Raw genomic sequence first — 26,794 nt, forward strand, 5'->3', positions numbered from 1 at the left:
AAAAAACAATCTTCTGCCTGACTAGGTGATGGCGCAGTAGATAGAGAGTCAGATTGGGAGGAGAATGACCCAGGTTCAAAACCCCAGGCTCCCCAGCTTGAGCATGGGCTTGAGTGCAGGATCACAGACATGACCCCATGGTTGCTGGCTTGAGCAAGGAGTCACTCAGTCTGCTGTAGCTCCCCCCACCAAGGGCACATATGAGAAAGAAGTCAATGAACAACTAAGGTGCAACAACGAAGAATTGATGCTTCTCATCTCTTTCCATTCCTGTCTGGCCCCTCTCTCTGTCACAAAAAAACCCACAAAAAAACCCATCTTCTACTATAACACAATCAAATCTCATTAGAGCTAAATAATTTTTATATATATATATATATATATATATATATATATATATATATATAAAGAGAGGCATGACAGCCATGTGGAAACCACAAAATGGCACTTCTCTAAAAAATTCACAAACCATTTCAGAAAATGTATTTGCACCTACTCATTAATAACAATCAGTACTAGCTCCCTCTGCCAGCACTTAATAATAAAATTCTATTACTAGCTGAAGCATCTGTTTTGAGTTTTGTACAAGGCACACAAAGGAAGTTAGGTTATATTTAAATCAAGGGGTAATGATAACAGACATGATACTCACTCAAGAAGCAGGAAGAAGACACCAACATTAAGAAGTTGCTGACTAAACAACAGGCTAAATTTGGTGATACTGATCAAGAAGAGGTAACATAAGATCAAGGACAATGCGTTATGCCCGACCAGGCAGTGGCACAGTAGACAGAGCATCAGCCTGGAATACTGAGGGCCAGCCTAGAAACTCTGAGATTGCCAGGTTAAGCATGGGCTTACCATCTTGACTGAAGTGTTGATATGCTTGAAGCCCAAGGTTGCTGGCTTAATCAAGAGGTCACTGGTTTGGCTAAAGCCCTCCCTTCCCTTCCCCTGAAACCACATATGAGAAATCAATCAATGAACAACTAAAGTACCACAACTACGAGTTAATGCTTCTCATCTCTTTTCCTATCTGTCTCTCTTAAAAATAAATAAATAAATAAACAAACAAACAAACAATGCTTTATGACTCTACTGACTAAAACAAAAGATTTAGCCTGACGGAATGGGATGCAGAGGACCCAAGTTCGAGGCCCCGAGGTTGCCAGCTTGAGTGCGTGTTCATCTGGTTTGAGCAAAGCTCACCACCTTGCACCCAAGGTCGCTGGCTTGAGCAAGGGGTTACTCGGTCTGCTGAAGACCCAGTCAAGGCACATATTAGAAAGCAATCAATGAACAACTAAGGTGTCACAACGAAAAACTAATGATTGATACTTCTCATCTCTCTTAGTTCCTGTCTGTCTGTCCCTATCTATCCCTCACTCTGACTCTCTATCTCCGTCACTTAAAAAAAAATTTTAAAAACTCCATTATCAAATGAGGAGGCAGCAACACTACCAGTTCTTCCTGTAACTGTGCTCTGACTCATAACCACAACTGTCAATAAATCTGGCAAAATCTGGATTCTTCAGAAACCTTGGGTCTAGGATATAAGGTACACTGCTCAATGAACCTTCTAAAAACACTGGAAAAGAACACATGAATTAATAAATTTGTATTTGAAATCACAAACTCTTTTAAGTTTGGTTAACATGAGCCACTTTATAGATTACCTCCAAAGTCCCCATTAACCCGAGATAGAGGGTCTGCAAGACTTTCTGGTTAAGAGCCAGAGATTAAATATTTTAGGCTTTACAGGTGATAGAGACCTGATACATAGTAGTTTCAAAAGGCTGTACTATAACCAGTCAACTCTGACACGTTGAGGCAAAGCAGCCATAAACAAAATATAAACATAGCTACTTTCCAATAAAACTGTTCCAAAACCAGACAATGTTCAGATTTGGCCTGGCCTATTCTAGTCTGAGGATGCCTAGTCTAGATAGAGTATTTTAAAAAACTAAAAATTAATGCATCATTTGACATAATATCCCGTCTATATATTGGCTGAAAGCCCAATTAAAAGTTGTCACACCAAATTCTCACAGAGCACTATTCACACAAAATGTGATGCTTTTTACTCTATTAACTGTATGAATTCTGTTCCCCATGCTGAATGCCTCTGAGTCCTCCTAACACTCAAACTCCCAGGTCCCATATAAATTTCTACTACTCCTCATTTGCACACATAGCCAGCAGTTTACTATCTTTGCTAATGAAATAAAATTAGCTGAAGAACTTTTAAAAATGCAGGTTCCATGGCTCCAATCCACATCTACTGTATCATATTATTTCCTGAGTTTGATTTTGGACATTTTCTAAAGTTCCATGGTCTGACCAGGTGGTGGCACAGTGAATAGAGCGTCAGACTGGGATGTGGAGGACTCAGGTTCGAGACCCCGAGGTCGCCAGCTTGAGTGCAGGCTCAACTGATTTGAGCAAAATTCACCACCTCGGACCCAAGGTTGCTGGCTCCAGCAAGGGGTTACTTGGTCTGCTATTGCCCCACGGTCAAGGCACATATGAGAAACAATCAATAAACAATTAAAATGCCAAAAGCCACAACATAAAACTGATGACTGATGCTTCACATCTCTCTCCGTTCCTGTCTGTCTGTCCCTATCTTTCCGCCCCTCTTAGTCTGTCTCTGTAAAAATAAATAAATAAATAAAGTTCCATGTACTCTAGGGGTTGTCAACTACTATCTAGCCAAAAAAGCAATCAATAAAGTAATGCAGCAGAATCTACTGAAACAACAATACGTATCAATCTTTAGTTTGGAGACCTAAAAACCCATATTTTTAAAAAAGCTCCATGAAGGTTTATGTACTGTTTAAAAGACACTGCCATGGAAGAGGCACTAGACCCTTAGCATCTTGTTCACAACTCCTTAATGCTTTTTTTTTAGATATATATATATATAGAGAGAGAGAGAGAGAGAGACAGGGACAGACAGAAATGGAGAGATGAGATAGCAATCAATGAACAACTAAGGTGTTGCAATGCACAACAAACGAAAAATTAATGATTGCTATCTCATATGTGCCTTGACTATGGGTCTTCAGCAGACCGAGTAACCCCTTGCTCGAGCCAGTGACCTTGGGTTCGAGCTGGTGAACTTTTGCTCAAACCAGATGAGCCCGCACTCAAGCTGGTGACCTCAGGGTCTCAAACCTGGGTCTTCCGCATCCGAGTCCAGCACTCTATCCACTGCGCCACCGCCTGGTCAGGCTTCTTAATGCTTTTTCCTTACTATTTAATAATCCCTAGAGCTAAAATGGAATGGCAACTAAAGAGAAACGTAACTGGGTCAAATTACTGCCTTAGCATATGATATATGTTTATTTTCAGGTATATTATGTACACATGTTCAAATATCCAGGGCTATTCCTATCTTTTAACTAGAAATAAAAAATCTACAGCCCTGGCCGATTGGCTCAGTGGTCGAGTGTCAGCCCGGCTTATGGATGTCCTGGGTTAGATTCCCAGCCAGGACATACGGGAGAAGTACCCATCTGCTTATCCACCCTTTGCCCTTTCCTCTCTGTCTCTCTCTTCCCCTCCTGCAGCCAAGGCTCAACTGGAGCAAAGTTGGCCTGGGCACTGAGGATGGCTCCATAGCCTCTTCCTCAGGTGATAGAATGGCTCTAGTTTCTTTTTTATTTTGTTAATTTTATTTTTTTCTGAAGTTGGAAATGGGGAGGCAGTCAAACAGACTCCTGCATGTGCCCGACCGGGATCCACCTGGCATGCCCACCAGGGGGAGATGCTCTGCCCATCTGGGGCGTTGCTCTGTTGCAACCAGAGCCATTCTAGCACCTGAGGCAGAAGCCATGGAGCCATCCTCAGCGGGAGTGGAAGAGAGAGACAGAGAGGAAGGAGAGGAGGAGGAGTGGAGAAGCAAATGGGTGCTTCTCCTGTGTGCACTGGCCAGGAATCAAACCTGGAACTCCTGCACGCCAGGCCAACGCTATACCACTGAGCCAACTGGCCAGGGCTCAGAATGGCTCCAGTTTCAATGGAGCAATGCCCCAGATGGGGAGAGCACTGACCCCTAGTGGGCAAGCCGGGTGGATCCTGGTCGGGTGTATGCCGGAGTCTGTCTCTCTGCCTCCCCACTACTCACTTTAGAAACGCGCACACACACACACACACACACACACAAAATCTTCAGTATTACCTCACGTATGTATTTTGGAAAAAACCTTACGGTCTCGTCTTCTTCACTAAAAACCAAACATTAGTATTTATCATACCAGAAAAAGATGCTTCTAAGAAATTAACATCCAATCTAGACATTGCCCAATTTTCCTAAACAAAATATTTTATAACCACTATAGACAAAATGACATGCTGATATTTTTACTACCATTTCCCTCAAAATAAAATTAACTATAGAAACTGCATTAAGCCCTAGCCTGGTAGTTTAGTTGGTTAAAGCAACACGCAGGTTGCTGATTCAATTCCTGGTCAGGGCATATACAAGAATGAATCATCAATAGGTGGAACAAGAAGAATCAATGTTCGTCTGTTTCTCTTTCTCTAAAAAAAAAAAATAAAGTTCAAGCAATTAATTAAAAAAAAGAATCTGCATTAAAAAATTTATATTTAAAGTCTCCCCTTTAGTCCAACCCATACTGAATGCACAAATGAAAGCTCGAACACTGAAGTAGTTCAATGTTTAAACTATTTTTTTTATCAACAGTGGAGCAAACTAACATGAAGACAATCTCATAAATTCTTTTCTTTTTAAGATTTTATTTATTCATTTTGGAGAGAGAGAAAGACAGAAAGAGAGAGAGAGAAAAAGAAGGAGCAGGAAGTATCAACTCCCATATATGCCTTGACCAGGCAAGACCAGGGTTTTGAAAAATCTCAGCATTCCAGGTCGATGTTTTTTCATCCACTGTGCCACCACAAGTCAGCCACATAAATTCTTTTTATTTTATTTTATTTTTGACAGAGACAGAGAGAGAGAGTCAGAGAAAGGGACAGATAGGGACAGACAGACAGGAAGGGAAAGAGATGAGAAGCATCAATCATCATTTTTCGTTGTGACACCTTAGTTGTTCACTGATTGCTTTCTCATATGTGCCTTGACGTGGGGCTTCAGCAGACCAAGTAACCCCTTGCTCGAGCCAGCGACCTTGGGTCCAAGCTGGTGAGCTTTTTACTCAAACCAGATGAGCCCGCACTCAAACTGGTGATCTCAGGGTCTCAAACCTGGGTCCTCTGCATCCCAGTCCAACGCTCTATCCACCGTGCCACAGCCCGGTCAGGCATAAATTCTTATTGTTAATGAAATAACCTCTTTTGATGTGCCCAAAAGTTAGAAACTGTGATAAATAGAAAATTTCAACCTAGTAAACAGCATCTAGGGAATGGTTCAAATATACTCTATGCTACAGTAAAGATAAACCTAAATGTAATGAGTCCACAGTATGGGGGGAAGGGGTATATATATAGCTATAGTAGTCAAAAATACATTATGCCCCCTGGCCAGCTAGCTCGGTTGGTTAGAGCATCGTACCAAGGCGCAGAGTTTGCCAGTATGATCCCTGGTCAGGGCACATACAGGAATGGCTCGATGTTCCTATTTCTCTATCTCACACACACTCTCTCCCTTCCTCTCTTGCTGATATCAATAAATTAAAAAAAAAAATTTGGCCCTGGCCGGTTGGCTCGGCCGTAGAGCGTCGGCCTGGCATGCGGGGGACCCGGGTTCGATTCCCGGCCAGGGCACATAGGAGAAGCGCCCACTTGCTTCTCCACCCCCACCCCCTCCTTCCTCTCTGTCTCTCTCTTCCCCTCCCGCAGCCAAGGCTCCATTGGAGCAAAGATGGCCCGGGCGCTGGGGATGGCTCCTTGGCCTCTGCCCCAGGCGCTACAGTGGCTCTGGTCGCGGCAGAGCATCGCCCCCTGGTGGGCAGAGCTTCGCCCCTGGTGGGCGTGCCGGGTGGATCCCGGTCGGGCGCATGCGGGAGTCTGTCTGACTGTCTCTCCCCGTTTCCAGCTTCAGAAAAAAATAAAAATAAAAAAAAATTAATACATTATGCTATGGAGGTGAAAAATGTTTAATTTTTAATTACTAGAGCTATTATCAAAGAGCTTGACTTTCTTTAAGGTGAAAAAAAGGTATAAAATAAAAATGACAACTAAGTGATAAAGTGCTAACCTATCTTTGAAACTTTTAAAAATATTCACATGTACATCATAAAATTTTAATAAAAAATTGAAGGCTAACAAAGAAAGAATGACCAAACATGATGTGTTTCCCCTAATTTTTTGTTACATTTTAAAAATAAGATTATCCAAAAACACAAAATATTTCTAATGAAAATATTAGAAAGAAATGAGAGGTGGCATCTTAAAACAAACCAAGTAAATCTACTATACTCTTATTATGTGGGCAAGCTGAACACTTACCATGTGATTCTCCCTTTAAACTCAACAGTGGAAAAGTGAAAGAACATAAGAAGCCTAATTTCAAGGCTTTTAAAAACAAAAATAAGCATTAAAATTGTTAATTTTTTCCAAAGCTAGTTTTCAAAGTAAATATAAAATAACCAACAATTGCTTCAATGTATTATCTATTAATAATTAATATAAAAATAGTAAAGAACTATAAAGAACACTTATTAATATTTCATTAGTACTTGATCAGTGTATATTATAAAAAACATCATAAAGCTAGGAAGCAAATAAAACTAAAGGAAACTGATAGAAATCTTATATCTATAATTTCTAATCTCAGAAAGATCTAATAATAGAACAAAGACTTTTTCACACTAAAGGTTTAATTCCATTGTCACATTCTACACTGCTCACAAAAATTAAGGGATATTTTATATCTTCATATTTATTTTGAAATCTCCCCTAATTTTTGTGAGCAGTATATTTTAAATATGGTTCCTCTTCAAAGAATTAAGAACTCAGTAACTTTGTGGCCTAACTTGAATATTTAAAAAAAAAAAATCGCCAACACTTCAGCCCAGGAGTCAGCAAACTTCTGTAAAGGGTTAAAGAGTAAGTATTTGAGGTTTTGTGGGTCACAGATACTCTCTAATATTCCTTTCTTTCTCACCATCCATCAACTCTTTAAAAATGTAAACAATAAACTATTTATAAAAAGCCAATAAAGCTAAGACAAGTATCTAAATACCTACTTATTCACAAAGTTCAATAAATATCTGTAAACTTTTACCCACAATTAAATGCATTGTAAACATACAAGTGTTTTTAAATTATAAGAATATGCAGTATTTCAATTTCAAATTACAGCAACATTTCCAAATACTTAATAGAAAGTAAAATTAAAACTATCTGTCCTTTATTAATTATACTTATATTAAATGCAACTGACTATATTAAAACGATGGTATATGTTTTGAAAAACTGATTGAAATGATGTCAAAGAATAAAAAGTCTGTAATCAAATTTGTGACTGTCAACTTAATCAACTTTAACAGTAGGGTAAGTTTTACTTAATCACTTCCTTCTAGATCTCTAAATGATTTATTTATATAACATCACAAACAGCTACCCACTTGCTTTAAGAATGAAAAGTTTATGTCGGAAAAATGTTAATTGCATCAACTTTACTACAAGCAAGCACTTCAGCAAAAGAAATGTTCACCTACATGAAGGACTAGGAAGAATTTCCCAATCATCAATGGAATGAAATAAAGTTTCCCTAGAAATAGATTACATGTGGTTTACACCTTGACTTATATTTGAAGAGAAAAACAATAGCAACTACTTATCAAAATATGAGCCTGAAAATATAAATGTCACTTTATTTCAAAAACATCAGAAAATATCCTCACATTAATATATCCAACAGATTTATATTCAAATATAACAACCAATAAAACTTAAAGCCACAGTTTAAAATATCACTAAGAAAGTGCTATGCACTGAAGGAGAAAAAGAGAATTGTAAACTATTAGAAATTAGTCAGAAAAAATATACAATTGCTTAAAAAACCTGCTCAATTAACGTTGCAGGTTTGCTCCCTGTTCGGGGCACATGCAAAAATCAACCAATGAATGCATAAATACATGGAACAACAAATCAATGTTTAAATCTCTTCCTACACTCTGTCTCCTCTCTAAAATCAATAAATAAATTAAAATTTTTTTAAATCAATTAAACCTTTCATATGACTTATAAATAAAAATTTTTCTAACTGAATTTAAATGCCATTCAGTTTTCAATCATAGGTATTTACCTGATGAGAGATTAAGATAAAAAATTTCTTGTTGCTACACGTTAGTTCTTTTACTGTGTGTGCATTATTTCTAATAAACTTTAAAGATGTTCTAGGCACAGAACAGGTACAAGAAGATCATAAAAAAGGGTACCAATGAATTGAATACTTTTAGCTTCACAAATTTACTAAAACATCATGGCTTTTAAACAGCCAGAGAAAAAATAGTAAATATTTTTCAGAATGAGTTGTTAAGCTGGCATTCATCTAAGGTACAATAAGACTCTGTTAGTCAACAGGGCAAACTTGTGAATTTTATATCCTTGTTCGCCTCCCCCCCAAAAATAATCCCCAGTCAAATCAAGTCTATGGAACTAACTCCTGTTTAGTCAAACAAATTCAAAGATAAAGAAATCTGTTAAACACAACTACAAGAATAAAATCAACAAAATTCAGGATGCAAGATACCGTATACAAGACTCTGTCTAAAAAACAAAAATTTCAAGGAGAAAATAACCTATGAACTAAAATGAGTTGATTTCTCAGACATTGTGAAGAAAGCAATTGTTTAAAAAAAACACAACAGCCTGATCAGGCGGTGGTGCAGTGAATAGAGCATCAGACTGGGATGTGGAGGACCCAGGTTTGAGACCCCGAGGTCGCCAGCTTGAGCGCGGGCTCATCTGGTTTGAGCAAGGCTCACCAGCTTGAGCCCAAGGTCGCTAGCTCGAACAAGGGGTCACTCGGTCTGCTGAAGCTCCCCTAGTCAAGGCACACATGAGAAATCAATGAACAACTAAGGAGCCGCAATGAAGAATTGATGTTTCTCATTTCTCCCCTTTCTGTCTATCTGTTCCTATCTGTCCCTCTCTCTGACTCTCCCTGTCTCTGCCACAAAAAACAACAACAACAAAAACACAACAAACCTTTAAAGCCCTGGCCAGATAACTCAACGGTAGAGCATGAGCATGACCCAGTGTGTGGAAGTCTCGGGTTCAATTCCCAGCCAGGGCACATAGAAGAAGCACTCATCTGCTTCTCCACCCCTCCCCCTCTCATTTCTCTCTCTCTCTCTCTTCCCCTCCTGCAGCGAAGGCTCCACTAGAGCAAAGTTGGCCCAGTCGCTGAGGACGGCTCCATGGCCTCCACCTCAGGCGCTAGAATGGCTCCGGTTGCAACGGAGCAATTCCCCAGATGGGCAGAGCATCGCCCCCTGGTGGGTATTCCGGGTGTATCCTGGTCAGGGATATGTGGGAGTCTATCTGACTGCCTCCTCACTTCTCACTTAAAAAAAAATTTTACTGGTATTTTCTTCTCTAGCTGCTTAAAAGCCATGATTTTCTGGTAAATTTATGAAGCTAAATAAAAGTATTCAAGTCATCAGTGCCCTATTTTCTGATTTTCTCTGTTCCTTATCTTCTGTGCCTAGAACATCTCTAAACTTTATTTTGACAGAGACAGAGAGTCAGAGAGAAGGACAGATAGGGACCGACAGACAGGAAGGGAGAGAGATGCGAAGCATCAATTCTTCGTTGCAGCACCTTATTTGTTCATTGATTTCTTTCTCATATGTGCCTGGGGGGGGCCTACCACAGACCGAGTGACCCCTTCCTCAAGGCAGAGACCTTGGGCTCAAACCAGATGAGTCCACACTTATGCTGTCGACCTTGGAGTTTCGAACCTAGGTCTTCAGCGTCTCAGTCCAACGCTCTGTCCACTTCGCAATTGCCTACTCAGGATATACTTTATTAAAAAGAATTCACAACCCTGGCCAATTAGCTCAGCAGTAGATCATCAGCTCGGCACGTGGAAGTCCAGGTTCGATTTCCAGTCAAGGCACATCACACAGGAGAAGCAACCACCCTCTTCTCTATCCTCCCCCTACTCCTTCTCTTTCTCCTTCTCTCCAGTATCCATGGTTTGAATGGTTAGAGCAGTTTGGCCACAGATGGGCAGAGCATCGCCCCCTAGTGGGCTTGTGGGGTGGATCTCAGTCAGGGCACATGCAGGAATCTTTCTGCCTCTTTACCTCTTGTTAAAAAAAAAAAGGGCACACACAGTGAAATAAGTTCTAACGTATAGCAATAAACTCATATGAAGTTGAAAATTTCATATAAAATAATTCAAGAAAGTAATCATATTTTAAAAAATGAAAAAGATCAGCCATATGTAGTGTAGGTAACTATTATGGGTGATAAACACATACTAATTTACTTTTATAATATCTAAAATATTCCAAAATTAAAAAATTTTAATATCAGTAACTCGTGAAAATTAGTAAAATAAAAATGGATTTATGAAAATTTCTAACTTATTAGCATATGTTTTAAAAAGATGAAAAATTATCCATTTCATAAAACATGAATGTTACGTTGAGAAACTAATTTTAATTTACTACCTGAAAGTTTTAAAAATGCATTAGTTTAACATAAACAAACATGACAAATTTAGAAAGATTAGAAAATAGACTAAATATAAGGCAGTATTATAAAGAATTCTAAATATACACTGTCTACTAGACAAAGAAAATAATTTTAGTTAACTAATATTTTACTTACATTTTCCATATAATTTGGCTTAAAGCCCTCTTGCTGTCGCCTCAGTTCCTCCTGTTCTCTGTGTCGGATCATTTCTTCCTCACGACGACGGTGCTCTTCTTCATGTCTAAAAGATGTTTAAATGAAAACTTTAGCAAGATAGTTTTGTAAGCCATAATCAGGTTATTTTATTACATGTTAAACAAAAATCACTTATGCAAGTTACATTATGTCAAATCTGTCAATAGTAACTGGCTTAGGAGATTTACCTTCCTTCTCCTATTTTGCTCTAAACCTTTAATAAACAGAAATAAAGTAACAACTAGGACAAGTCCAAAAAAGTAATAATATATAACTAGGGTAGTTAAATGCTTACAGTAAAGAAATTCAGAATCCAAAAGCTCCAACATGTACTCTATTACTATTTAAAGAGAAAAGCCTGAGAAGTATCACTGTCATAGCAGAGTTCTCAAAAACCATCTATCCTTATTTAAGCCAAAGAACTGTACTTCCTAAAAAAAAGTTTTACTATGTATAAAAGGAGTTCTTAATAAACCCTCTTGCCACCATTTTAACAGACCATTGAAGAAATTCCTGGAGCAAGGGTCAGCCTACCCCCATTTTTGTAAATTAAGTTTTATAGAACAGGCATTTACTTACTGTCTATAGCTACCTTCAGGCTACAGCAGAGTTGAATAGTTGAGACAGACTATACGACCTGAAAAGCCTAAAATAGTACTTACTTGTCTAGCCCTTTCCCCAAAAGTTTGACAGCCTCTGTCCTAGAGGTATACTCAAACATCGAGGAAAAACACCACCACCACAAAAACCTGTATTTATTCATTACTATTAAATAAATAATTAGTTATAATATATTTAAGAGGAAAAACTTACAAATTATTAAAGTAATAGATTCACATTATATTGGCATTTAAATCAAATTCAAATATACATGCCCTCCATCCCACAACAAAATAGGAATTTAAATAGTAAAGACCATATACCGTATTTCCCTATGTCTAAGACGCACCCTTTTCCGAAAAATTTGGGATCTGAAAACTGGGTGCATCTTATACAGTGGTTTGGCATTTCAAATGCCACAGTAGAACTGAGGACAAGGCAATATATGAAGACGATTCGTAATCAGACACAGAAGAGGACAAGCTAATGGGTAGGAGTTTTGCCAGTGATAAGGAGTTATATGAATTTTATGATGAATAAAACTTAAGTTCAGTACTTCATGTAATAGAGCGGTCCCTCGTCTATCGCAGGGTTAGGTTCCAGAACACTCTGCAATAGGTGAAAATCCGTGAAGTAGCAACCTTGTATTTATTTCATTATTTATATATATTTTAAGGCTTTACAAACCCTCCTCATACTCTTATAAACCTTTCTCACACTGTTATTAACCTTTCCCACACTCTTATAAACACTTCCTATGCTATTAATCACTTTCTACATTCTTGAATCTCAGTAATTTTAACAACACATAAAATTCTGTATAGGTACTCACCAGTGAATATACTACAACTTGAATGATGAAGATAATGATGAATTAGCTGTGCAGTACTGATGCCGATAAAACTGATGACAATGAGATGAATATAGCACACAGCCAAGAAAAGCATGACAGCTCTCCTAAAGGCGCTACTTCATCAGGTGGTGCAGTAATTTCACCCTTATCTGTAACTTGTTTTCACTAAAGGCATAGGCATAACTGGTGTCTTCTTCTGAGTAACATAGTTCTGGGAAGTTGCTGGCGCTTTTTCTTCTCAACTCTGGCTTTATTTACAGAGGCAGCTTTTCCGTGCAGAGAAACGCTCTTAAGTCCAAAGCATTTCTGAAATTTGTCAAACCAGCCCTTGCTGGCATTGAATGGGGTTGGTCTGGTGGGAGAAGCACCCCATGGTCCTGCTTCTGTGTTGTCATCATCCTTGTCCTTGTCACCGTCGCAAACGTCAACACTTTCAGCAAAAGTTTAATAAAGTTTCTAGGCCTTCGTGTGGATGGTATGGATATCCAGCATGATATTCTTCGTCCTGCAGTCACTGATCCACAGGGCCAATGCAGACTCCATCCTCACAGTGGCCTTATTGCGGGAAGTTACCACTCTTTTCGCAGTCTTGGTAAAAGACACCATTGCTGTCATCCTTATGTTCTTTTCATCCTTCTTTATGTAGCAAACCGAAGATTCATTGATCCTGTAATGGCAGCCTACAGCTGTGTAGCTTCTCCCTTCCTTTAGCATGTTGAGGAATTCCACCTTTTCTGTGATGGTAAGCATTTTCCTCTGGCACTTGGGTTCAGTACCAGAAGCCTTTGAAGGCACAGAACATTTTGGCGATATCGTAGGGCTTGAAATAAATTCAATTTTTTACGGAAATTTCACAAAAACACACCGCAGAGCAACACTAGGATCAACGACCAGATATCGATGTGAAATGCATAAAGCGAGATGCTAAACGCATGCTATACAGGGGAGACGAAGGAGACTGCTGCTATGGTTGCTGAGCCAATCAGTGCCCAAGATACAGAACACAGTGCTATGGTTGGTTCCTTCCATCCATAGACAATAGTGTTCCGTGTTCAATCTCACGTGGGCAAACCTAGCTCAAGCGGAAGCGGCTTTAGCTGCGTTTTCCACACATGTGAGTCTTTGTCTACTCATCTGCTGGTAAGCTACGTATTTTGTTTTGATTTAATATTATTTTAGGCCCTGGCCGGTTGGCTCAGCGGTAGAGCGTCGGCCTAGCGTGCGGAGGACCCGGGTTCGATTCCCGGCCAGGGCACACAGGAGAAGCGCCCATTTGCTTCTCCACCCCTCCGCCGCGCCTTCCTCTCTGTCTCTCTCTTCCCCTCCCGCAGCCAAGGCTCCACTGGAGCAAAGATGGCCCGGGCGCTGGGGATGGCTCTGTGGCCTCTGCCTCAGGCGCTAGAGTGGCTCTGGTCGCAACATGGCGACGCCCAGGATGGGCAGAGCATCGCCCCCTGGGGGGCAGAGCGTGGCCCCATGGTGGGCGTGCCGGGTGGATCCCGGTCGGGCGCATGCGGGAGTCTGTCTGACTGTCTCTCCCTGTTTCCAGCTTCAGAAAAATGCAAAAAAAAAAAAAATTATTTTAATTAATATTTATATTTTATATTGTTTTCCATTTTGGGGGCTAGAAAATGCTTATTTTACCACAAAAATAATTAAAATAATAAATATATAAAAATAACTATATAACACAAAACCCCAAGATATAGCAAAAAATCCAGGATACAAAATTAGATATATACAATTTAAAAATCCGCGATACAGTGAGATTGTGAAAAGTAAACCACGATATGCTGAGGGATGACTGTACATTATTTTTCATGTTTTGGGCCCCAAAATTAAGGTGCATCTTACATATGGGAGTGTCTTATACATAGGGAAATACGGTAACAATGATACCTCCCTCAGGAGTATCACTTAACTTTGTTGCTGCTTATTGTGCAACACTCCCACAACAGAAGCCCACAAACTAATACAATGGTGATATCTCTGACAGCCTAAAGAAAAAAATGGCTGTTAGGACTTCACCTCAGACCACATGCAAGTAATAAGAAAATGTTCCTAAGGGATTTTAAGCAAAACTGTAACAATTTTGAGAATTATGTCTAAATTCCCAATATAAAACTCTACTCAAGTAAACTGGTTATCTACTTCTTGGACATTAACAATCATAAATTCTACTACTTAGAAAATATTTTCAGATCTGACTGAGTGACTCAGTGTGGACCGAGTCATCCCCAGTGCACCAAAATTCAATCCCTAGTAGAGCACATACGAGAAGCAACAGATCAGCGCACTACTAAATGAAACAACTAAGTGGAACAACAAGCTGATATTTCTCTCTTTCACTCTTATATTAATGGAAAAATTAAAAACTATATAAAAAATGTATAAATTGTTACTTACAAAATAGAGGGATGTGAAATACAGCATAGGAAATGTAGTCAATAATATTATGGTAACTATGTATGGTGTCAGGTGGGTACTGAAATATAACATCAGTGTATAAAGTATGTATCTATCTAACCACTATGCTATACACCTGAAACTATTATATAACTCTTGAATGTGAACTATAATTGAAAAATAAAATCTTAAAGTTTCATATTTATACACTGCTGACAATGTACATAAGTACAGGTAAAAATTCCCTTATTAAAAAACTCTTAAGGCCAAAGATGTTTTGAAATTGCAGGTGACATAAACCTTAACAGTGGGTAATGGTGTTATTTGCTAGATTTCTACACTTTTAGTTAATTGTTTTCCATTTGAACCTAATACAAATTTGAGACTATGCAAACCATGTTTCTCAAGTTTTGCATAACAGCTTTAGCAGCCATCAGGAGACCTTATATTTAATAATTATCTCTGTAGTATTTGCCCTCTGCTGATTCTATCACTTGTTCAGCATTTATTAACTGGAATTCTGTAAAGATGAGTCACTCATTCCCCTCCAATTGTCTATTTATTTATTCACTTACTCATTTACTTCTACCACATGGACTCACGAACATTTATTCTACAGTTTCAAAGCTAATACTATCATTTTTTACTTTGTCGTCGCAACTGTTCCAACTTTGGCCTTTAGGGGCTCTGTCAATTTGGATCCAGTGTTCTTACAGTATGCCCCCCCCCCCATCCTTTTCTGCGTACCTTCTTACTGTGTGGCAAAAATAGTCCAGGTACATCTTAAATTTTTCAGTCACAGAATAAAACACTTCTACAAATACTTCTGGTTCATTTTATTATAGAATGGTGTTTTCAAACAAAAATTTGGTCGCTAGATGAGCTCATTATTTCTGAGGCACCACTGCTTCTAGGTGAACATGACTGAAATATATGTATATACATAAACCCATAAATATACACACATCTGTATTTCTCTATATCTGTCTAAATTAAATACTACAAAGTTCATACTACCACCTCTTATCCCAATTCAACACATAAGATTCATTTTAATTTTAGCCTTGTTCCTTTCTTTCTGAAATAAGAAACCTAGATCTTGTTATCTATATGTACTGATTTGTTCACTTCGAAAAGAAACAGCATATATAGAAAGTAGTTTGTGAATTGGCAGTTCACTATCCCTGTGAGAAACACATTTACGAACCGGATTATATTCTTTTTGTTACTGGCTCTATTACCCAGTCAAGATACCGTTTTCCAAAGTTATTTAGATTCCTTATTTTCTTCCCCATCTGCTTTCATGTGATATTATCCACTTGTAATACAGTTAGGTGCATTTATTATGTTTGTGCCCTATTTTTGGTTCTCCTACATTCTCTATATTTTTAATTATTTATTTTTTCGGCGCATGACAAGTAGGCTACTAATTTTAAAAACCTAGCTGTGAAGTGTGAATGGACCTGGAAGGTATTATGCTAAGTGAAATAAATGAGTCAGAGAACAACAAATAACTTATGATTTCACTTATATATAAAATCTAAAGAACACACTTGACCAGGTGGTGGCAAAGTGGATATAGCAATGGACTAGGACACTGAGGACCCAGGTTCAAAGCCCTGAGGTCACCTGCTTGAGCATGGGATCACAGACATGACCCCATGGTCGCTGGCTTCAGCAAGGGGTTACTGGCTCTGCTGTAGCCCCTAGTAAAGGCACATATGAGAAAGCAAATAATGAACAACTAAGGTACTGCAACGAAGAACTGTAACTTCTCATTTTTCTTCCTTCCTGTCTGTCTGTCCCTAATTGTACCTCTGTCACCAAAAAAATAAAATAAAACCTAAAGAACAAAATAAATGAACAAACAGTACTAGTAGAAAAGGAAAAGGGATTAAGAAATATAAATTGGTTGACCCTGGTCAGTGGCTCAGTGGATAGTGTCAGCCTGGCGAATGGATGTCCCAGGTTTAACTCCTACTCAGAGAACACAGGAGAAGTGACAATCTGTTTCTCTCTTCCCTCTCCCCCAATTCCCTCTATCCCACCCACAAACAGAGGCTTGTTTATTTTTTTTAATTTTTTACGTAAGAAGCAAGAAAGCAGAGACAGATTTGCAAGGATCTACCTGGCAAGCCCACTAGGGGGTGATGCTCTGCCCATCTGAGGCAGTTGCTCTGTTGCTTGGCAACCAAGCTATTTTAGTGCCTGAGGTAGAGGCCGTGGAGCCATCCTCAGTGTCTGGGACCAACTTGCTCCAACGGAGCCATGGCTGCAGGAGGGGAAGAGAGAGACAAAAAGAGAAAAGAAAGAGGGGGAGGGGTGGAGAAGCAGATGAGTGCTTCTTCTGTGTACCCTGGCCAGGAATCAAACCTGGGACATCCACATGCCAGGCCGACACTCTACCATGAGCCAACTGGCCACAGCTCCAGTGGCTTCATTTGCTTGAGGATGGCCCTACACTGAGGACAGCTCGGTGAGTCAAAGTAAATCATCCTCCTTGACTGACCAGGTGATGGCGCAATAGATAGAGTATCGGACTGAGATGTGGAGGACCCAGGTTCGAGACCCTGAGGTCACCAGCTTGAGCGCGGGCTCATCTGGTTTGAGCAAAGGCCCGCCAGCTTGGACCCAAGGTCGCTGGCTCGAGCAAGGGGTTACTCAGTCTGCTGAAGGCCCATGGTCAAGGTACATATGAGAAAGCAATCAATGAACAACTAAGGTGTCTCAGCGAAAAACTGATGATTGATGCTTCTCATCTCTCTCCATCCTTGTCTGTCCCTATCTATCCCTCTCTCTGTCTCTAAAAAAAAAAAAAAAAGTGCATCATCCTCATGTGCTATAAATAGTTCAGTATTCAAGCGTAGGCCCCAGATGGGGTTGCTGGGTGGATCCTAGTCAGGGCACATATAAGAGCCTGCTTCCTGCCTGACCAGGCGGTGGCGCAGTGGATAGAACATCGGAAGGGGATGTGGACGACCCAGGTTCGAGACCCAGAGGTAATCAGCTTGAGCACGGGCTCATATGGTTTGAGAAAAGCTCACCAGTTTGGACCCAAGGTTGCTGGCTCAAGCAAGGGGTTACTCGGTCTGCTGTGGCCCTGCGGTCAAGGCACATATGAGAAAGCAATGAACAACTAAGGTGTCGCTACGAAAAACTAATGATTGATGCTTCTCATCTTTCTCCGTTCCTGTCTGTCTGTCCCTATCTATCTCTCTCTCTCTCTCTCTCTGAAAAAGATAAAGAGCCTGACTCCCTATCTCCCCCCTCCTCACACTTAAAAAAAAAAAAGTACAAATAGGTAGTTACAAAATAGTAATGGGTATGTAAAATACAGCACTGAGAATATAGTCAATAATACTATATTAATTATGTAAGGTGGCAGGTGGGTATAAAGCATTTAATTGTATAACCACAATGCTGTACACCTGAAACTAATACAAAATAATAGTAAATGTAAAACTGTAACTGAACACTAAATTTTTTTTTAAAATAACAGAAATGCTAGTAAGGTCATATTAAATGAGTCTAAATTGGTTTGGTTTTAAAAAAGCCTACCTGTCATTTACAAATATAAGAAGAGAAAGCTGGTCTCAGATAGGGATCCTTGTTACAAAAGGGAGATTTCCTAACCTTTGTAAAAACAGAAGAGGCTTTAAACGTTTAAAAAGGAAAGAAGCAACAAGAAAGAATGAAAAAGGTCCCTTACATAAGGAGTTCATGTGGAGAGCTGTATACAATAGTAACTCTGAAGCCTGGGGGGGGGGGGGGGGGGGGGGACCAGAATCACCTGGAGAATTTATTTAAGCTCTGCCCCTAGAACTTTGGGAAGGGACAGGAGACATTCTAACAATTCCCCAGACAGTGAAGACACTTCACATTCATTTAGTTTTTGGCTTTCTTCTTTTTTATTTTTGGTAAGCACCTAACTTGCTATTTTAAGCACTTAATATTTCATAGCTTTGTTAATAGTATTTTCTATTAAGCTTTTTGAAACTTAGTAATATTTATCTCATTACTTTTCACAATTATATATTGCAGGTACATGGCAATTTTTATTCTATTTATTTATTTTAACTTTAGTGAAAGGAGGGGAGGCAGAGACAGACTCCTGCATGAGCCCTGAACAGGATCCACCCAGCAAGCCCACTACAAGGCAATGCTCTGCCCATCTGGGGCCCTTGCTCTGTTGCAACCAGAGCCATCTTTTAGCACCTCAGCCAGAGGTCATGGAGCCATCTTTAGCATCCAGGGCCAACTCACTCTAACTTAGCCATAATGCAGTAGCAGAGGAAGGAAGGAAGGAAGGAGGAAGAGGGAGAAAGGGAAGGAGAGAGGGAGGGAAGGAGGGAAGGAGAGAAGGAGGAGGGAGGGAAGGAGGGAAGGAAGAAGGGAGGGAGGGAGGGAGGAAGGGAAGGATGGAGAGAGGGAGGGAAGGAGGGAAGCAGGGAGGGAGGGAAGCAAGAGAGGGAAGGATGGGAAAGCAGATGGGCGCTTCTCCTGTGTGCCCTCGCTGGGAATTGAACCTGAGACTTCCACACTACAGGCCGACAATCTGCCACTGAGCAAACCAGCCAAGGCTGGGTACATGGCATTTCTTATTAATATTAATTTTTATTATCAATTTTTGTTTTTACATCTTAAATCAACAACTCTCTCCCAAACTTCCTTACTGTATCAAAAAAATTTTAAGTTGAACCCCTTAAAATAATCTTTAAACCATCACAGTTGTCTAGTATGTACTGAAATTTTAAATGCTGATACTCTCTTTACCAACCATGGTATGTGGAAACAACACTCTAACCAGCTAAATGAACTACATAGCCAGGGCACAGAACATTTTTACAATAAATTATATGCGACCCTGGCAGGTTGGCTCAGCAGTAGAGCATCAACCTGGCATGTGGAAGTCCCGAGTTCAATTCCGTGTCAGGGCACATAGAAACACCCATCTGTTTCTCCATCCTTCCCGCCCTCCTTCCTCTCTATCTCTCTCCTCCCCTCCCACAGCCAAGGCTCCATTGGATCAAAGTTGGCCCAGGCGCTGAGGACAGCTCCATGGCCTCCGCTTCAGGCACTAGAATGGCTCTGGCCACAGCTGAGAAACACCCAGATGGGCAGAGCATTGCCTCCTGGTGGGCATGCTGGGTGGATCTCGGTTGGGCGCATGCGGGAGTCTGTCTGTCTGCCTGCCTCCCCACTTTTAACTTCAGAAAAATACTAAATAAATAAATGAAACGCCTAGGCCCATATGTAAGGTCACAATGTATGAAATCAAAGTGTTAATAACCAGCTAAAAAATCATAACAAGAACAAAGAATTATGCTAGTTTGTGGAGTAATTCCCTTAGTTAAAAAACGAACAACTTTGTATTTTTCCAATAAATGACTTTAGTCGTCCACAATAGGAGAGTGAAGCTTGATTAGTAACCCACAAGAACTATGCATATTCACATCTATGTTACAGTGCCTTTTTTTTTTTTTACCTCAGTTGTATTTGCTTCCGTTTTTGCAGTTCCTGGTTTCTGAGTTCTTCCAGGCGTCTGAGTTCTTCTTGACGCCTCATTAAATCTATAAAATATTGATTAACCATTAATATTTTAGCTTCCCTTGTATATTCTTATATCAATAAATAGAGTATTACTGGCAATATATACAGTAACTCATTCATACTCATGCATCTAATGTCTCTATATTGCATCATCTTATAATAAAATAGTATAGTATCTGTAATTAATCCAATCAATATTCTTTTTGGGGCCTGTTTCTTCATGTCTATGAAGATAATAAAATTCACCCTTTGTTCAGACATTCAAATAGGTAACTTTTTAAAACAAAAGGACTAAAATATACTAAAAACAATAAATGGTAACTGTATTCTCACATCTTTAAAACAAATCAGAATTTACAGCAGTAAATGCAAAGCTCAAAAAGATGTCTTGGGAGATATCATCAGAGTGCCGATAAGAACCAGACCAAACAGTAAGAATAGTGGCAGGACACTGTATAATGCTCAAAGAACATTCATTCCAACACAATTTGTGTAAGATTTTCCTACACCAAGTCAATGTCTTATAAAAGCAGGTAATGAAGAAGTAATTCTAAAAGAGGTAAAAGGATGAATACTGAGATGAACAATACATTTGAAAGAAGACAAGCATTCCACTGGCACCGCACTTGCTATATTAACAACAGGACTTCCACAGTATTGTATGTTAAGAAAATGAACACTTGTTCTGCACATCTGAGACACAGTAGACCAACTTTCCAAGTGCGAAAAATCTTTGTAATATTGTACCAAGTTATGTATACACACATGCATATATTAAAATACACCAAAATATTAAAATACTCCGAATGGCACAATTACTGGCTTCCCTCATTTTCCTTGTCTCTCATGTTATCTGAATTTCTAAAATAAACATAAATTATCTCAATTTAACATTTCTTAATAAATCACTACATTCAGAACTTACATAAAACAGTTTCAGTTAACTTTTTATGTGCCAATAACCCTATTATCATAACCATAAAAAGGTGGCACCACAACCCTAACAAGGTAAATATTAATTACCCTCCTATTTTATAGATTGGAAACAGACTGAATTGTGTATTATAGACAAGAAAAAAGATTTAGATAAGTTATAAACGTTCTCTAGCCATCCAACTGGAATACACAGACAAATCTATCCATATTACAAAGCTTTTTCCAAAATTCCAGTATCCCAAACCTGGATAATCAGATGCAACGGGAAAACTTGAAAAATTAAAAAACAGATTTAGGTACTCTTCAGCAAAGTCAGTTTTGTTTTAGGGGGTAGGGAACAGGTGATTATATTAATATGCCATTTGAGATAACACTTAGCTATCTTAAAAGATATCGAACATGATTACAATGATTTCAAACATTTACACGATTAGTTGTCAATCATAATTAACTGCTCATTAGAATTATTTAAATACCTTTTAACCACAGACCAAGGAAATCAAAATCTCTAGAGATGCAGACCAGACATTGGTATTTTTTCTGAAGCTTCCTAGGTGACTCATTGTGAACCAGCAATGAGAGCCACAAAGCTAATTACTTTAGTGGGAGAAACCTAGTACAGACTAAAAATATATACTGTATTCTACTTATATTCCTAAGAGGAAATTTTTCAATAAGCCAAAATATAGAAAATGTCCTACTATCATCAATTATCCAGAACTATAACAATTTTATTAAAGTTTTGTAGATTAGCTGCTCTTTTTTTTTTTTGTATTTTTCTGAAGCTGGAAACGGGGAGAGACAGTCAGACAGACTTCTGCATGTGCCCGACCGGGATCCACCTGGCACGCCCACCAGGGGCCACGCTCTGCCCACCAGGGGGCGTCGCTCTGCCGCGACCAGAGCCACTCTAGCGCCTGGGGCAGAGGCCAAGGAGCCATCCCCAGTGCCCAGGCCATCTTTTGCTCCAATGGAGCCTTGGCTGCGGGAGGGGAAGAGAGAGACAGAGAGGAAGGGGGGGGGTGTGTGTGAAGAAGCAAATGGGCACTTCTCCTATGTGCCCTGGCCGGGAATCGAACCCGGGTCCCCCGCACGCCAGGCCGACGCTCTACCGCTGAGCCAACCGGCCAGGGCCGATTAGCTGCTCTTTAATTAGAGACTATCTACCATGTGTAATTAAAAACGTAAAAATATGCATTACATTTTCGTCCATGAAAAAAAATAAGAACATAAACATTTTCTGACTACTGGGTTGTCTCCTTAAAGCTGTGCAAGCTGAGAAAGCTTCTATAACCTCTCAGATCACATTTCCTTTCCTATAATATTGGTACAATAATTAGCTCACAGTTCAGACAATCAAATTATCATATAAGCATAGTATCTGATATTAAATAGGAGTAATATCAACTTAACACTACCATTTTACACTTATTAAATTATTTTTTAAGTCTTGTTAATTTCTAAAGTTGCTAACATTTCACTAAAGTGTACACTGCCATAATAATATCCATCTTGGGAAAAATAACCAAAAATAGGTATAACTAGTTATGTTTTTTATCCTTTGATCCAGTAAAAATCACACACAGAAATTTTTCTCAAAAACATAATCCAAGGGTACAAGTAAGCACAAAGACATCAGCTGCAGTACTACTGATTGCTAGACCAAATAACATTGTTAAAAGCTTACCTAACAAATTTAATGATAAAATATAAAATATCGATATTATAGTTTTAATATATCATACATACAGATATACAGCAAAAAGTAAAAGAGGTGAGTATAGACAAATTTTAAGTTGATTTGTTTGTAAGAAAGTGTTTACTCAATTTAATGCCCTACAAATCATGAAAACCGAATATATGCTCTGATTTAACAGGTCCACTTTCTAGAAATACAAGAATCGAATCTACAGATTGAAAGAATATCTATTCTCAAGGAAAGATTGAACTATTATGGTGTACAACAAAATATATCCTGAATACAATAATGGATGGAAAGATAATAAAACAAATATGTAAAATGTCAACAACAGAATAAGTAGTGAACACCTTGATATTCAAGGTTATTTTGTTTAAAATTTCTACTAACAAATGTTGCTGGCTTAAGCAAGGGGGTGGGGAACATCCTGGATAAGTCAATAGACTTTATGAAGAAAAAATTCATATGGCAATCTGGCAAAAGGATCGCACCACTTGGGGAGGGGGGATTTAAGGTTATTTTAGACTTCCCCACAGAAACATCCAATGCTAGAAGATAATAAAACATGTTATTAAGCACTTAAGAAAAGGAAGGGGGGGGGGGGAAAATCCATGCATTTTTACCATTCAAGCACCAGTTTAAAGTACAAGGATTGCCTGACCTGTGGTGGCGCAGTGGATAGACTGTGGACCGGAAATGCTGAGGATGCCAGTTGGAAACCATGGGTTTGCTAGTCCAGTGGTCAGCAAACTCATTAGTCAACAGAGCCAAATATCAACAGTAAAACGATTGAAATTTCTTTTGAGCGCCAAATTTTTAAAACTTAAACTATATAGGTAGGTACATTGTTATTAACTTAATTAGGGTACTCCTAAGCTGGCCTTTACACCTGCACATGGTATTTTGTGGAAGAACCACACTCAAGGGGCCAAAGAGCCGCATATGGCTCACGAGCCGCGGTTTGCCGACCACTGGCCTAGTCAAAGAACGTATGAGAAATAATCAATAAACTCAAGTGAAACAACTACAAACTGACCTCTCCCTCTCTCTCTCCTCTCTCTCAAAATCAATAAATAGCCATAACAGATAGCTCTGTTGGTTGGAGCCTTGGCCCAAGGCACAGAGGTTGCTTGTTCTATCCCCAGTCAGGACACATACAGAAATGAAGAGATTTTCCTGTTTCTCTCTCTCCCTCTCTGGCTAATATCAATAAACTAAAAAAAGTATTTTTTAAATAAAAAATAAAAAATAGCCTGACTAGGTGGTGGCACAGTGGATACAGTGTTGACTTGAGATGCTGAGGACCCAGATTTAAAACCTAAAGGTTGTCGGCTTGAGCACGTGTTCACCAGCTTGAGCATGGGGTCACAGATATAACCCCTGGTCGCTAACTTGAGTCCAAAGGTTGCTGGATTAAGTACAAGGTCACTGGCTCGAGCAAGGAATCAATGGCTCAACTGGATTCCCCCAGTAAAGGCACATATGAGAAAGCAATCAACGATCAACTTAAGCGCCACAACTACGAGCTGATGCTTCTCATCTCTTTACCTTCCTATCTCTGTCTCTTGCAAGAAAACTATTAAACAAATAAAATTAAAATTTTTAAAAATCAATAAAATGTTTAAAAAAATAAAGTACAAGGATCACAGAGTACTTCAGGAAATGCAAGAAATCCAGAAAATGTTGTTTCTATAAATCTTTCTCAGAAATTATGAGGACAAATATTAGATAATCATGTGATAAATAAAAAAGTCATTACTCAATCTATTTAAAATAAAGTTAAAAGGTAAACACATATAAGGATTTCTGCTAAAGAACATCAAGTCAAAATAAAACCAATATTGAAGAGACAGATGCACTTCCACATTCATTATAGCATTACTGACACTAGCCAACATATGTAAAAAACCTAAGTGTTCACCCACAGATGACTGGATCAAGAAGATGTGGGATAGGGGATAAATGATGATGGAAGGAGACTTGACTTGAGGTGGTTAACACACAAGACAATATACAGATGATGTATTATAGAATTGTATTCCTCAAGACTATATACTTTTATTAACCAATGTCACCCCTATTAAATTCAAATAAAAAATATAAATAAAAAAGTGTGGCCTGCCTGACCAGGCGGTGGCAAAGTGGATAGAGCATTGGACTGGGATGCGGAGGACCCAGGTTGGAGACCCTGAGGTCGCTGTCTTGAGCGCGGACTCAGCTGGTTTGAGCAAGGCTCACCAGCTTGAGTCCAAGGTCGCTGGCTTAAGCAAGGGGTTACTTGGTCTGCTGCACCCCCCCCCCACCATCAAGGCACATACGAGGAAGCAATCAATAAACAACTAAGGAGCCGCAATGAAGAATTGATGCTTCTTATCTCTCTCCCTTCCTGTCTGTGTGTCCCTACCTGTCCCTCTCTGTCTCTGTCTCTGTCTCACACACACACACAAAGTGTGGCCTGATCTGGCAGTTATGCAGTGATAGAGCATCGACCTGGGATGCTGAAGACCCAGGTTTGAAACCCCGAGGTTGCCGGCTTGAGTGCGGGCTAACAGACATGACCCCATGGTCACTGGCTTGAGCCCAAGCTTGCTGGCTTGAGCAAGGCGTAAACTGGCTCAGTTGGATTGCACCCCCCCTGCCCCAGACAGGGCATGCATGAAAAAGCATCACTGAACAAGTGAAATGCCACAACTACGAGTTCCTGTCTGTCCCTCTCTCTCCCTCGCTTAAAAAAAAGTGTGCTGTACATACACATCTACAAAATATATGTACAAAAAGATACAAAAATATATACAGACACACAATGGAGTATTATCCAGCCAAGAGAAATATATATCTTAGCACATTTTTGATGCTTATTCCCTGCCATTTGAAACAACATAAAATGATTCTTGAGACTATTATGCTCAGTGAAATAAGCCAGAGAAAAACAAATACTGCATGGTATACCTCAGGGGTCAGGAACTTTTTTGGCTGAGAGAGCCATACAACGACCCGTGTACGTTACGCAGTATCCAATAAATACTTGGTGTTGTCCCGGAGGACAGCTGTGATTGGCTCCAGCCACCCGCAACCATGAACATGAGCGGTAGGAAATGAATGGATTGTAATACATGAGAATGTTTTATATTCTTAACGTTATTATTTTTTTCTATTAAAGATCTGTCTGTGAGCCGGTTGCAGCCATCAAAAGAGCCACATCTGGTTCCCAAGCCATAGGTTCCCAACTCCTGGTATAACTTATATCTAGAAAGAAAAAAAAAGTCAAACTCTCAGAAACAATAGACTAGAAAGGACCAGGAACTAGGAGGGGGAAATAGAAAGAAGTTGGTAAAAGGGTAAAAACTGGCCTGACCAGGCGGTGGCACAGTGGATAGAGCGTCAGACTGGGATGTGGAGGACCCAGGTTCGAGACCCTGAGGTCGCTAGCTTGAGCATGGGCTCATCTGCTTTGAGCAAGGCTCACCAGCTTGAGGCCAAGGTTGCTGGCTGGAGCAAAGGGTCACTCGGTTTGCTGTAGCCCCCCCACTCACCGTCAAGGCACATATGAGAAATCAATCAATGAACAACTAAGGAGCCGCAACAAAGAACTGATGTTTCTCATCTCTCTCCCTTCCTGTCTGTCCCTATCTGTCCCTCTCTCTGACTCTCTGTCTCTGTCACACACACAAAAAAAAAGGGTAAAAACTTTCAGCTAATGCCCTGGCCGGTTGGCTCAGCGGTAGAGCGTCAGCCTAACGTGCGGAGGACCCGGGTTCGATTCCCGGCCAGGGCACATAGGAGAAGCGCCCATTTGCTTCTCCACCCCTCCGCCGCGCTTTCCTCTCTGTCTCTCTCTTCCCCTCCCGCAGCCAAGGCTCCATTGGAGCAAAGATGGCCCGGGCGCTGGGCATGGCTCTGTGGCCTCTGCCTCAGGCGCT

At 39.7% G+C, this 26,794-nt stretch overlaps 1 protein-coding gene and 1 non-coding gene across 2 annotated transcripts in view; one reads left to right on the plus strand and one right to left on the minus strand.

The window, feature by feature from the left end:
• The window catches only part of PSPC1 (paraspeckle component 1), a 90,993-nt gene that overhangs the window by 20,597 nt on the left and 43,602 nt on the right, over positions 1 to 26,794 (minus strand). The window contains exons 5-6 of the mRNA XM_066258272.1: positions 20,175 to 20,259; positions 10,771 to 10,876 (exon numbers count right to left, since the gene is read on the minus strand). Coding sequence (XP_066114369.1) covers positions 10,771 to 10,876; positions 20,175 to 20,259 — 191 coding nt within the window. The remainder of the gene's footprint in view (positions 1 to 10,770; positions 10,877 to 20,174; positions 20,260 to 26,794) is intronic.
• TRNAV-AAC (transfer RNA valine (anticodon AAC)) lies at positions 26,574 to 26,649 on the plus strand. The gene has a single exon. It is a non-coding gene; the product is annotated as a tRNA-Val (tRNA).

Source organism: Saccopteryx bilineata, chromosome 2 (genome assembly GCF_036850765.1).
Source record: "Saccopteryx bilineata isolate mSacBil1 chromosome 2, mSacBil1_pri_phased_curated, whole genome shotgun sequence".
In the NCBI taxonomy this organism is placed as follows: Eukaryota; Metazoa; Chordata; class Mammalia; order Chiroptera; family Emballonuridae; genus Saccopteryx; species Saccopteryx bilineata.